This window comes from Nothobranchius furzeri, chromosome 9, assembly GCF_043380555.1.
Source record: "Nothobranchius furzeri strain GRZ-AD chromosome 9, NfurGRZ-RIMD1, whole genome shotgun sequence".
NCBI lineage: Eukaryota > Metazoa > Chordata > Actinopteri > Cyprinodontiformes > Nothobranchiidae > Nothobranchius > Nothobranchius furzeri.
In genome coordinates, this window is record NC_091749.1 from 56,193,220 (window position 1) to 56,207,706 (window position 14,487).

General features: G+C 39.7%; 1 protein-coding gene across 2 annotated transcripts in view; it reads left to right on the forward strand.

Annotated features, from left to right (window-relative positions):
- The first annotated feature begins 6,851 nt into the window (after positions 1-6,851).
- syt9a (synaptotagmin IXa) overlaps positions 6,852-14,487 on the forward strand; it is a 52,480-nt gene continuing 44,844 nt past the window's right edge. For both annotated transcript variants that reach the window (XM_015952903.3, XM_054732159.2), the window contains exon 1: positions 6,852-7,140. In XM_015952903.3, the coding sequence (XP_015808389.1) occupies positions 6,993-7,140 (148 nt within the window). In that variant the 5' untranslated portion in view covers positions 6,852-6,992. The remainder of the gene's footprint in view (positions 7,141-14,487) is intronic.

Here is a 14,487-nt window from a genome sequence, read left to right on the forward strand (position 1 = left end):
ACACACACACACACACACACACACACACACACACACACACACACACACACACACACACACACACAATTTAGACAGACCAGTCAACCTAACAGTCATGTTTTTGGACTGTGAGTACCTGGAGAGAACCCACACATGCACAGGGAGAACATGCAAACTCCATGCAGAAGGATCCCAGGCCGGGAAGCGAACCCAGGACCCTCTTGCTGCAAGGCAACAGCTCTAACCACTGCGCCACCGCACAGCCCTATCTGACCCATGTGTGAAACCAAATTCTGGTCCTGTACCCGACCATACCGACGCTACTGTGTAAGCGTTATTAGATCAAGTTCACCTCCAGCAAGACTAACACTTTAACATGCATAAAAAAACAAATAATTAAAAATAAAATCAATTTCAGTATGTTTATGGCAAAAGTTTGGTTTTCTGATATGCATGTAAACACAACGAATTTGAACGACAACCCTAGATTCCGCTCCTCGAGTGAGCTCTCCTTAAAGGTCATGGCCAGATTATATATTCATATATATAGGATGGGTTGCCAGACTAGGTCTCTATAACAGTGGTTCCCAAGTGTTTCAGCTTCAGACCCATAATAGCAATTGTGAATACATGCCACATGCCAATCTAAAATGCTTAAAAAGATAAATAATTCAGGAAATTAAAAAAAAAGTCCTTCAGCTTCAGCTCTGACCATTTAGTTGAGTATAAATCAACAATTGCTCTAAAAATATAGCTTCAGCAGTTGTTTTTCAATTTTATTTCACTTTCTGGAAATCACCTCTATACCCTGTGTCTATTTCTTGGTTACCCACACTGGGATCCCAATGCCGACTTTGGGTGTAGAAGTGTAATTATGTTGCTTTTAAGCTTAGTATATTACCTTTACTTATGACCAATAAGCTGTGATATTCTTTAGAAATATAGGGTATCACTCTGATTGGTCTTTGAATGTTTAATCAGAAGAATTAGGATTCTTTGCTTTTTCAGTGATCAAACACACTTCGTATCAATTCAGACAGTCAGGTTTATAAAAGGTAAGAAATTTATTTTCTAAACAAAACAAGACAAGTTAAATAAGACGAATGTGATGGATGATGATTGAATGGTGTGTGTTTATCATAACCTTGTATCTAGATGAAACTATGTTCTGGGTGTGAAACAAATTTGGTCTGCATTAAACTATGAAGTTGGTTCTTATCAAAACAGCATCAGACGCAATCTTGCTGTGTTCTACGTACCTCTGAGGAGACTCTCCTTCGGATCCGAGATCTCGGGTGGTTGGGTGACCCCAAGGTACCGAAGTTCGTAGAAAAGACCGCAGTACAACAAGGTCGATCTACAGTCGTCCCCCGGATCACAACAGATAGATGAAATTGTTTGCGTCTAGAACAGCTGTTTCTGAATAGCTGAAGAAACCGTTTGCTGTGTCAGCTGTAGCGTGTAGGTTTTGACAGCTTGTCAAGAGATGCGGTGGTTAGAGAGTTTTCCCCCGGCGGCGAGTCAGGAGTTCTGCTCGAAAACTAAAACTGGATCACTCTGCAAGTGATTCTGTTTTAACCCTTTAGGTGCCATAGTTTTTTCAGTAAAATATGAGTTTTTTATATCACTATTTAAAGAGCTTGTAGCTGAAATCTGGTTAGAGATAGAATAATATTGTAAATTAGAAAAATCTTCAGTATGAGCCAAATTTTGTCATAGGAACAAATTCACTCACATAATTTACATATTGTGACGTCACCAGGTGGCAGCCATATTGGATTGCATCACATTAGCAGATTTTTTTATGTTTTTGTCTTATTTCTCAGTGTTGTTATTGTTTAAGTTTATGTTTATGTTTATGTATTTAGCAGACGCTTTTATCCAAAGCGACTTACAAGTGATAATCGGCATATTGCCCTTGAGGCTAACAACAACAATAACAACAACAACGCTGACATCAGTCATGGAGAGTAGGGAACAAGGAGTGGACAGTAGAGAGGAGGGACGGGTGCAGGCAAGGTGCTAGTTACGAAGATGCTCTCTGAAGAGCAGGGTCTTCAGGAGTTTCTTGTTTATGATACATACCTACATATTCCTATGTGGACATATATATATATATATATATATATATATATATATATATATATATATATATATATATATATATATATATATATAATCCTCAATCTCAGGCTTTTTCCACAAGCCCAATGCAGAACTGAATGGCAATGAACGCTTTCATTTACGAGCTGCTCGAGCCCCCCCCCCGCCACCTGTCTTTCCCCGACCCCGTGGTTTCTCCCCCTCCTGCTCCAATTCCCATGGATTACACCCCCGGGACTGAATCAATCACCAGCGGAGTTTTCACCGGCCCAATCACCGCCACCACATCCCTCCCCACGGAGGTGATGCGGGACATCTGACAAGGTAAGGTCTGGATGGACTTCTTGTGTAATCGCGTCATCGCTGACAGACTCCCTGCTGCTGCGCACTGAAGCCATGCTTTCCGTCTCGCTTGAAGACCGCAGATCATCCAAATCTGCCAGTACTAGACGAAGAGCTTCGTCAGCACTGAGCATTCCTCTCTGCCTTGTTTTTTTCCTCTACCAGTCGCTTGCTCGCTTGCGCTTGTCTGCCACCTCGCAATGTAACATATTAACTGCATGAGGGATCATTTCTGCTGCTGTGGCTTATTAAATCCAACATTGATGCTTGTCGCTATTCTGCGACTTTGGCGCTTAAAGGGTTAATATTCCCATGTTATGACTTCAAGGCCAATCACGACAAAAGAGGTTTAGAGGTGTTAATAAACAAACCTCAGACCACACGTCGTTTCCAGATATAAGAATGTTCTAGTTCTGTGGATAAATAATCTTTGTGTGCAGTGACACTAACTTTAATTTATCTCTAATGAACATTGTATATGAGTGTAGATAATGATTCACTTGTTAAACCAAACATTACTGATCATAACATCAAAATGTTTTATCGTAATATTAACATTCATTTCAACTTCATTGAATTAGGCACAGGTTGTTCAAACATTAATATTAATATTCATAAAGCATTTGTTCATTCAACCATATAATTATTTAATGATTATTTAACTTATGAGTTGTACAAGTTCATCTTTCATGAGAGTGTGCAATCCTGCATTCTTATCAAAAGCAAGCTTTGTTTGGGAGGCGGACATCTTGTCCCCCCTGAAATGTCAACAAGGACAGCAGAATCTTCTTGCTTGTTGGAAGATAAAATGTAAAATCCACTTTAGAGGATGGAACTATGTCTGTAGATGACCGGTGGCATGTAGGTCAGTATGTAGGTGAAAACTGACCATTTCTGGATGTTCTACATGGGAAAAATTGCTCTACTACCTCACTTCATACAGAAAGTTGTTCTCAATATTTTGTTTTAGGAATTAGATGCCTAAAATGAGCTGTTTGAAATTATTTTGCACAGAACCATTTCTCACATACATGAGAACAGCAGCTCTTTTCAGAGCCCCTCCCAGATATCAGAGCTTCTCAGCTTATAGTAGCCTGAGCAGGGGATGGACTGGCACTGCTGAAATTCCTTTACGTGAGAAAGAGCTATGCAAGGTCTTGGTAAATGTGTTTTGTATTAACCATAAAACTGTTACAATTTAAGAATAAAAAGTCAAAAATTGTCCCTTTAGGTTCTAGTTACTCTGTGTAATCCTGACTGGTCGGCCGGACCCTTATGTGTTGATCTGGGTCCCTCTCCTAGCCTTTCAGGTAGATGTGACAGTGTTTGATTATTCTGAGCCTGGCTCTGCTTGAAGTTTCTTCGTGTTGAAAGGGAGTGTTTTTCTTGCTCCTGTCACCTGCTGTGCTTGCTCAGGTTGGGAGATTGCATGGAAACAATGATTCAGTGCAATCTGCTGATTTCCCATTTTACAAATCTGGTGCTTGATAAAGGCTCTGAATCAGATTACAATACAATCTGCTTGAAGTTACAGCACACACCTGGCTTTTACATTCTGTTTTGATTAAATTTTGGTGACCACTTTGTGTGGAGCCCATACTTTAACTGGCTCAATATTACTGTAATTGTAACTTTGGATTACTTCTTTTCCAATTGCTGATGTGATTGAGGGGGAAGTCGACTCATTCATTGTGCACAAGCTGAGTTCCACAAATCTGATTAGAAATCAACAAGAAACAGCCTGATTTTGATAAACATCACTGGGGTCAACATGCTGGTTTCACTGAACAAACAGGAGTTGAATAGCTTAACTCCAGGGGAGGCCAAATCTTCTTATGAGAGCAATGTGCAGGGTCAAAAGTGTCGGCATTGTTCTTGCAAGGCTGTTACAGTATCTCTCTGTGAGCACTACCCTATCATTACAAATCCGGGAACAACTTAACAACCCAATTGGGGAAAAAATGCATTTATTTCAGTTAAAAGCAGAGGTAAAGAAATCTAAAGGCAGGATTGAGCTGAAGCATGAGCTGCTTTAAAATAATGGGAAGCGGACAAATAAAAAGATGGGAATTAGAAAAAGAGCATATTTGGAGGAGGAGAGCAAACAGAATAACTTGAAGAGAAGAAAATGGGGGAAGAGTGTCTTCTGTCTTTTCTAGTTGCCATGGACACCAAGAAAGCTGAGTTGCTGCAATGCGAGCCTTATTCCCCCCTTTTTTGAATGGAAAGTCACACACACACACACACACACACACACACACAAACACACGCACGCACGCACACACACACACACACACACACACACAACAATCCAAGCATTACATCGGTTATTATCACCATCACACATGTGCACACACACAGCCTTAACTGCTGAAGCAGAGTAAACGTAACACCACCAGAATCCTGCAACAAGACGACGTGCAGAGATTAAGTCTTCAGGACACCTGTGAGTGTCTAATTATCACAAGGTTCAAGAGCCATGTCACGACACGCCAGCTTTATTAATACATGGTGGGTGCAAATGATATGCTAAGTTTATTCATGCTGTAATAATTTTATTTCGAGTACTCTGTTAAAATTCTTTGGAAGCTCCCACGTCTGTGTCCAAAAGAGACAACAATTTAGCATTTTTATGTGTATTTATTTGTATATATTAGATGAGTTTGGCAGCAAATTTAAGACATCCGCTCACTCTGCTTTTTGTTTTCCCGAGAAAATCCAGTTATCAGGGTTCAGGTAGAAAAATCTTCACTGACCAATTTAGTGCTCTGAGCCTCTCAGCGGAGTTTATTTATCAGTTGTTTTTGGGTTTCATGGTCAATGTTTCTTTCACAAAGCATCAGCAGGTCCTCAGTACTATTAGCACAGGTACATTAGTTTAATCTGAGGTTAAAAAAGAACTTTAACACACACACACACACACACACACACACACACACACACACACACACACACACACACACACACACACACACACACACACACACACACACACACACACACACACACACCCTTATTAATGCTTGAAGAAGTTGTCTTTCAGAAACTTCCCCTCTTGCATCCTGCAGGATCCTGACCTAAAGTGGTGCTTCAAGTCCAGGTTCCTCTGTCTGCTGCATCAAGAGTCACGCTCAGCCATGCTTCCTGTGTTGATGAAAGCCCTAGAAGGGTGTAAACTTCAGGTACTTTTTGACCTGAACATAATAGTTTTGCTTTTAAATTGAGGTTTTTCTGTCATGGGTGTTTAGACTGTATTCATCTTTGCCACAACGGACTTCTGTTCTCCAGAAAGAATTTGTTCCAAAGCTGATCTTAATTTTTACATCATATGACAAACCCAGCAGTTCATGTTTGATGACAAAAGAAAGACTTGTCTAATGGAAGGCAAATGTTATTATTTGTTATATAGAAAAGGGAAGCGTGTGTTTTTCTTTTTCATTTTGAAATTTTCAGTAGATTTGAAACTTTGAATGATGTCTGCATGTCAAACAAAACACACAGATGGCAGTATGTTAACGTAGTGTGTGGTTTTTAAGTTAACCCATACAATTGTATAGACCAAAATGATTTATTGTAAGTATATTTTACATTGCATGGTTCCTCTGCTGGGGTGTAATTTGTATGCAACCTCAAACTACTGTACACAACATAATTTGTCGTCCTGTCAATCACTGAAACGAATCAGTGAATGTGAAATTGACTGTGTTCCCATGGGGGGCTGATGGTTTGAGTAAATGTATATCTGGAGTAACAACACTACAATGCCCTCATGCACACGTTGTCACTGATTGTCCCACGAGAAATATGGAGGGATGTCTGCCTGTTGATTACAATAATGCAGAAAGGATCATTAAAGACAGTAAGACGAGTAAAAGATTTATTATCTGATTCGTTCATTTCTGGATATAAACCTTAGTTTAGAAAAATCTGATTAAGGTGATCGGTTTTGCAGTGATTTCAAATAGTACGCTGATTTCACGATGAGGCGTGCGTGCGTGCGCGTGTGTGAAGGGGTTGGGGTGGGGGTGGATCTCATTCTCTGATTGGCCATGTGGAGGAACGTAAAACCACACCAGGCTGCTCGGAGCGGTGATCGGGTCTCGCTACAGGTTGAGCTGCAGATGCAGGTGTTTTAATCAAAGTGCTATTAAACTTTTCCAGGAGATATTCTCAACATAACGGACCGCGGATGCAAAAAATATATATTTTATTTCTTTTTATTTTTTGCATCGAGACTCCGCGCACGCGTTTCAGCACGCTGGACAGCGCGTGAGCGCCGCAGAGGCGGTGAGTGGATTCAACCGGTGGCTTTCAGCAGGAAGAGCCGAGTGAGAGGAGTGTTTCAGTCAGCGTTACATAAAATAAAACCTCCGCTTTACTCCACGTGTGGGATCGCTCGTCCGCTTTCTGTGTCACTCGGACTAGAATTGCTTCCCTTGTTTCCTGTAAAGTGCGGAGCGGATCGTGTGTGAAGGCGTGCCGCGGTGGCTGACTCCAGAAGCCGGGGTTGACCAGCGTGGAGTGGGTGCCGACGAGAGACCCTCCATTTCTAAGGATGCTGATGGGAAATGCCTGGAGACAGAGATGACGAGATTTGTCAAAAAGCACTTGAACTCCTGTCGGATCTTTGCTCCAAGGGGGAAGTGCAGAACGAGAACTGTCTGGATTTTATCTACTACTTCCGAGACCTGGCGAGGCCACGCTATTCGGATTCAGGTGAGATTTCATTTGTTTCAGCGGAAGCTTTCAGACTCAACAAGAACACCTGGGCACCTAAAGCGTACATTTAGACGTTTTTCTCACGATAAATAGCGTTCCACTTATTCATCCCAAGTAAATCAGTTTATTATTTTTTAAACCAATTGAAAAAAAAACTATTTAAAATAAACCAATTCAAGGTAAATTAAACTGGCCCATAATAGCTTTTTTCCTGCCCTACTCTGTGCATTTCAGATTTGCGCGCTCCACTGAGTTGGACACTATAAGACTTTACAAGTTCCTATACATTTTAATTCTACACAGACTAAAACTATTAACTTAAAAATGTATTAAAACTGCTTTTGAGTGACATGAGAGCAAATAAATAGATACATTAAAAAAAAGGCCCCAAACGATCGCAGAAATCCTTACAACCAGTTTAAGCTTACTATCCGCACCTGGCTGGTCTGAATGTGACTGCGCCTGCGTGCAAATTGGCTTCAAATGAAGGTAGACAGGCGCAATTCCAGCAATCATCCACGGCATGCCCATTTCATCTCCATTAGTTTTCATCATTCACCCTGAGAAATCCAGTTTCCCCACTCTTGTCCCACTTCTTATTCACATCCTTCATCTTCTTTTCTCTTGTATTCCCAAATGTGCCATCCTCCTTCTCCTCCCTAATGTAGGCTGTTCTTCTATTTCCCATTGTGCTGACAGCTCAAAACGTGGAGTTGTGGGGGTGGGCAGTGTGGTCATCTATCACATTGTGTACAAATAACTTTTCATTTAAGTTTGACTGCACATCTAGCATGGGAGCACCTGTAGTGGAATTACAAAGGAACGTATAGAAAAATGAAGGTAAGTTATCCATGGAGCAGGAGAGTTCAGACTGGTGTGGATATTGATGTTTTATTCATTTATTGATCACTAATAGTGTTGGTTTTGAACAGGTATACTTTCATTGATTGGAAACTTACCATCAGTTCCATTTAGTTATTTAGAAAAGACGGACAAGCTCAAATTTCAGATTGTAATAAATCAAAGATGTGATCAAACCCAACTGTAAAAAAAAACAAAAACAAAAAAACATTTTAATCAAGGAATGAAAAATAGAAGTGGGGGTTTAATGGGCACTTGGTGGTAAAACAACTTTTGGTTTGACTATTCTGGAACGTCATACATACATTAACATTGTTACCTCTTTTTTAAAAACAAACAAAAATGAAACCACATAGGTAAACGTAAAACCCTTTAAATATATGGTTCACTCATTTAATCAATACATTTGCAGGGGTCTCTAGTATGAATGAATGCCTTGTAAGTCATATTCTGAGGTGGAAAGCCCTGGTGCACTCGTTTCAGGAACTAGAAGTGAGCGATATCAGAGATGATCTTCAGAAGGCAGGCTTTGAAATCTCATTTACAAACATTTTGACGTCTCACCTTGGATTGGCCAAAAACAACACGACTCTACCACTGACACTGAGGCTTTATCTCCACAAATGACACACACCTTGAAGGAGTTCTCCTATGTGCTGAAGTTGCTAATGGTTAGGTTCTGTTAGCCTAGACATTTCTGCTGTTTCCTGGATGCTAAACATACAACAGCCTTCTCAGCCAAGATGGGTGAGCCCATTAGTTAAGTGACCGTGTGATGTACATTCACCTATAGGAATATTAGGAACACCATACTAATATGGTGTTTGACCCCCTTTCGCCTTCAGAACTTCCTTAATTATGCATGGCACTGATTCAACAAGGTGTTGAAAGCATTCTTTTGAAAGGTTGGCCCATATTGATAGGATAGCATCTTGCAGTTGATGGAGATTTGTGGGATGTACATCCAGGGCACGAAGCTCCCGTTCCACCACATCCCAAAGATGCTCCATTGGGTTGAGATCGGGTTGGGACCATTGTAGTACAGTGAACTCGTTGTCATGTTCAATAAACCAATTTGAAGTGATTGGAGCTTTATGACATGGTGCATTATCCTGCTGGAAGAAGCCATCAGAGGATGGGTACACGGTGGTCATGAAGGGGTGGACATGGTCAGAAACAATGTTCAGGTAGACCGTGGCATTTAAACAATGCCCAATTGGCACTAAAGGGGATTAAAGTGTGCCAAGAAAACATCCCCCACACCATTACACCACCACCGCCAGCCTGCACAGTGATAACAAGGCATGATGGATCCATGTTCTCATACTGTTTACGCCTAATTCTGACTCTACCATTTGAATGTCTCAACAGAAATCGAGACTCGTTAGACCAGGCAACATTTTCCAGTCTTAAACTGTCCAATTTTGGTGAGCTCATGCAAATTGTAGCCTTTTTTTCCAATTTGTAGTGGAGAAGAGTGGTGCCCCGTGGGGTCTTCTGCTGCTGCAGCCCATCCGCATCAAAGTTGTGCGTGTTGTGGCTTCACAAATTCTTTGCTGCATTCCTCGGTTGTAATGAGGGGTTGTTTCAGTCAAAGTTGCACTTCTATTAGAATGAATCAGTTGACCAATTCTCCTCTGACCTCTAGCATCAACAAGGCATTTTCGCCCATTGGACTGCCGTATACTGGATGTTTTTCCTTTTATGCACAATTCTTTGTAAACCCTAGAAATGGTTGTGCGTGAAAATCCCAGTAACTGAGATTGTGAAATACTCAGACCAGCCTGTCTGGCTCCAACAACCATGCCACAACCAAGATTGCTTAAATTACCTTTCTTTCCCATTCTGACCTTCAGTTTGGAGTTCAGGAGATTGTCTTGACCAGGACCACACCCCTAAATGCATTGAAGCAACTGCCATGTGATTGGTTGATTAGATAATTGCATTAAGGAGAAGTTGATCAGGTGTTTCTGATAATCCTTTAGGTGGTGAGTGTAAATCTGTCGAGCTTCTCAAATCCTAGAGTTTCACTGTCTATTTTATATCAGAAGCTAATGCAAGAGATAGGTGTAGGAGACTGTTTTCATTTTCAGCCTGCTTAAAAACTCAAAGTGAGACTCAGAGTGAGTTTTTATGCAGGCTGAACAAAAAGTGCAAAACCCCTGCAAAAAGTGGTGTTTTTTCTTTCATTCTGACTTTTCATTTCTTTTCCCCAGTTTCTTCACTTATCCAGATGTGGCGAGTCCTTCTGTTAGCATTTGAAGAGTGTTGGTCCAAATATTGGTTTTTCAGATCAACACATCAATTAATTAATTAATTTGATCGCTTTCATCTAAAGTGCACTTTTCATTTTGCGGGTATCTAGCATGAGATTAATATTCAGATAGAACACAAAAACTAAAGACACTTTATAGTCTGGTGTTGTACCCATTAGTTTTATTGTTCTTGAAGTTTATCCTTTTGACTCCACAGGGACTTGTCCCATAAAAACAGAATGATGACCTGTAAAAATGAGAAGACAATGTTCTTTGCTGTATAAAAAAGTACATAATAAGAACAGTGCCATTTTTTTGTATGTTTAAGTAATAATTTACATTATTATTTTTATATGTGTGTGTGTGTGTGTGTGTGTGTGTGTGTGTGTGTGTGTGTGTTACTCTTGCCCCATTGACTTTAAGTGAGCATGGACATTTTTAAGATATCTTGGCCTTTTTAGTTTCATTAAAACTTTTTACAGATGACTCACTTGTGAACAAGATGGTTCATTCCAAGGGGTTAATCCAGCTAAAACATAGGTAAAAACAAACAAACAAACAAATAAATAAATACATGAGTGTATTTCCTGCTACGGCTGGCTTTTCTCAGTCCATTGTTCCTTTTCCTGAGTGGATCCAGGCTCATCCATGAACAAACTGCATTGTCATTTCAAATTAGCAATGAGAACTTTTGCCACTTTGTGTAAGGGGCCCAGATTTAGGTGAGTTTAATGTAGACAAGACCATGAATAAACACATTAATCAGAGAATAAAATTTTAGTTCTGTTTTAAGACTGATTAAGTGTGCAACATTTAATAATACTTCGGTGTGCATTACACAATAAGCTGCCATGTTAGCCATAGAAGATCAGGTGGATGTATAAAAACACGTCTGAATACTTACAGTAAAAGGAGCAATCCAGAGGCCAAAGTGTTGAGTCTGATTATGAATTTTTGATCAACAATAAACCATTCATTACCATTTACTGTCTGCGGAGAAATCTGTTGAAGTTACAGTCTTAGCTGAAGACATTGCACTTTATTTTTCAGCTCTTACTCACCTCCTACATGATCGCACCTTTGAAGGTTCTGTGCTCTAAATTTAGTCCACTCTCTTTTCTGTGATGTTGTCTCTGAACACCCCCCCCCCCCCTCCCCCCAGATGTCCAAAGATTCCTCTCCACCAGACAGTACTGGGGCAACCTGCCAAGCTGACACTGGGCTCAGTGTCCTCAGAAAGCAATTGCCTCACTTTCTCCCAAATCACACTTACTCCGGTATCCACAGAATCTCACAAGCACAGAAAGTACAGTTGGTCCGAGTTCCTGTGCTAACTCTTATGACTGCGCCTACACACAGACCCAGTCCTGCACGAAGCATAGCTGCTGGATTTGGAAGGTGGGTTACCTTAGCTACAACAGAAAAGGAAATGTAGAAAACTGCTTTTGCAAAGCATGTCTCCTTTTAGAACTACTGTGAAAAACATACTCTAGAAATGTCAAATGTATCTGCAATTCATGCAATTTCATTTTGAAAATCTCTTTATTTGCATGCAAATTGCAACTTTAAACCAGAGATTTTGTCAGACTGAATTTGATTGAAGATTCTTGGTTCGATGAAAGTATTCATGGAGCTTATTTGAAAACATGACTCTCTCTGTGTTAGAAGCGTATCATGTAAATCAGATGTAGCAGTTCATTTCAAAGAGGAAACATTTTGCCACTGTTTAGAATTGCAAATCATCATTAAAGGGGATGTAAGTAAATATCCATTTTTGCATACTTTTGAGCTTGCATGTGGGCCTCACTCTAAACCCATCCGTTCTATTTGTCAGGGTTTGGTTTCAAGAAATGTGGCTAAAATCGGCTGTTTCAGAGAATCCCCATTTGCGATGTGTTTAAATGGGAAAATGTGTGTAGAATCGCTCTACTTTCAGTCTCTTTTATGCACTTATTTGTAGTTCTTTATGTCAGAGCTTCTCAGCTTACAGCAGCCTGAGTGGGGGATGGGTGAGTGTGGCCCGCTCCTGCTTGTTTTCTTAAAGTGACAGAGCTCTGAATCGCTTCATTCTGGAAAGTCCTGAAATTGTCAAGAATAAAACTGCTGAAATCCCTTTATGTGAGAGGGATTTTGTGCAAAGAACTTCAAGGACAACTATTATGAAAATAAAAATAAGTCATAATATGTCCCCTTTAATAAGTTGAAACTGAAAAGTAGAAGATATTCTGGCAAATGACTTACCCCAAATAAACTTGTGCACATTTAAAAGCCTGATATGTCCCTACGATGCATAATATTTGTCAAGTATTTATGATCCTAGATAATATGGTTTGTGCCATTTCTAAATCCCTCAGTAATTGACACTTTAACGTAAAAATCAGATATTTTTTTAGTTCTCATTAAATGCATCATCAATCTGAATTTCAGTGTTTATAATGAAAAAAAGAGAAACGTTTCTACCTTATCCTGACATTTCTTTTGCTTTTATAAGATTTCACTTGCATATTTTTGAAAATCCCAATGCAACTTACCATTCAGCATCATCTGCACAAGCCTGATTAGAGCCACTTTTCTCTAATGCACAAACACATAAGATAAATGGAATAACGTCTCAGTAAGACCACACATACACAAATAGAGCTTACTGATTCTTTTAAGAAAGACTTTGCAGAGCTTTTAGAAATCAGATCAAAAGACCAAAACAGTTTAAATAAGTTAAATCAATGTCCATGTTGGAGTTTGAAGGTCTTTCAGAACCTTGCTGTGCACGCATAAAAGGCTGTGTCAACAGGACATGGAGTGTGTTTACAAATCAAGGGATTGAATTCAAAACAGAGGAAGCAGGGTGGCCTGAGCGATGGAATACTTTGGCGGTGGTAGAACTGGACAAATTAAGCTGACACGTCAGGGACTGCAGGGTGGTGGAACAAGGAGTCAAACAAAGCAGAAGCTGAGATAATTAGACTTTCTGATCAAATTAGCCATTTTCTAGGGCTTTCATTATTAAAAGAAAAAGCTACAGACTTTTAGTACTACAGTCTGGATCACCTTCCTCAGTACCATTTAGGTCTCTTCCAACAGCGCTACTCAGCTCAGTGCAGCATGTTACTTTTGTCTCTTTAATCAAGACAAAAGTAACATGGAGGTGATCAGTGTACCGTGGGAGGTGACCTGGGGGGTATACCACTAAGCAGGTCAATCTCAAAATTCAGGCTCTTTCAAAACTCTGTCTTAATTTCCCCATATTTGGTTCCACAAACGCTGCCAGCCTCAATAAGCCGGACAATAGGCACAACATACCTATGCTTACTTAAGTTAGCAGGTGAGTAATGTATGTGCAAGTGTTTATTTTAAAAGCAATAAAATTAAATATCAGAAAAAGTAATTAGTGGTAGTCATTTTAATTAACCCCTTAAGCCCACTAGCCTCCATTTTTGGGAGCACGCCTCCTACAGCAACATTTAACTTTCAACCATTTGTTATTACAGGCACTAACAGTAGGTCTAAGTTCATACGAGTGAGTAGTTAATATTTACGTTACTATTTAAGATTTTTTATTTCTTCTTTACAGTGAAAAGCTGCTGATGTGTAATTTTTAGGCATATTTACTTGTGTATATATGCATTTCATATATTCTGTTAACAGGAATAATTGCTAGCCCTTTGACACAAATTGTATTGATTTAGAAATTACTAAAATATTTTGCATTAAGTATACAACTCACAAGACTAGTAAACTGATATTGACCACACACTAATCTGTAAAGAATAAACTGTAAACACAAAAGCAGAAAAGTTTAGCTTTAGAAAAAAAGTTCAGACAAATGAAACAACCAGCAACAGCTTTTATTGGCCTTACAAAAACCTTCCAAAAAAAAAAAAAAAACATCAACACAATGCTACAGCCTCTTCAAAAATTCAGACGAGTCCAGAGCTTTTCTGAATTTCTCCGAGTATATGAGCAGTTCCATGGCATAGGACATCAGCTGCCTCTCACTAATGAGACAAAGATAAATAGCAATTAGTATAAATTACATTTACACCTAGAGGCTGTCATAAACTATGTGAAAACAATACATATAGGCATTAGCACTGTTCTTGTGTTTGTAGAATACCTCCAGGCTACCACATTGCCGTCGTGAGTTTGCTGCTTATTAGATGAGGAGTCATAAACGGTCAATTAAATAGTCCATTGTTACGTTTATTTTGGCCAAAAGGCTTGCATGTAG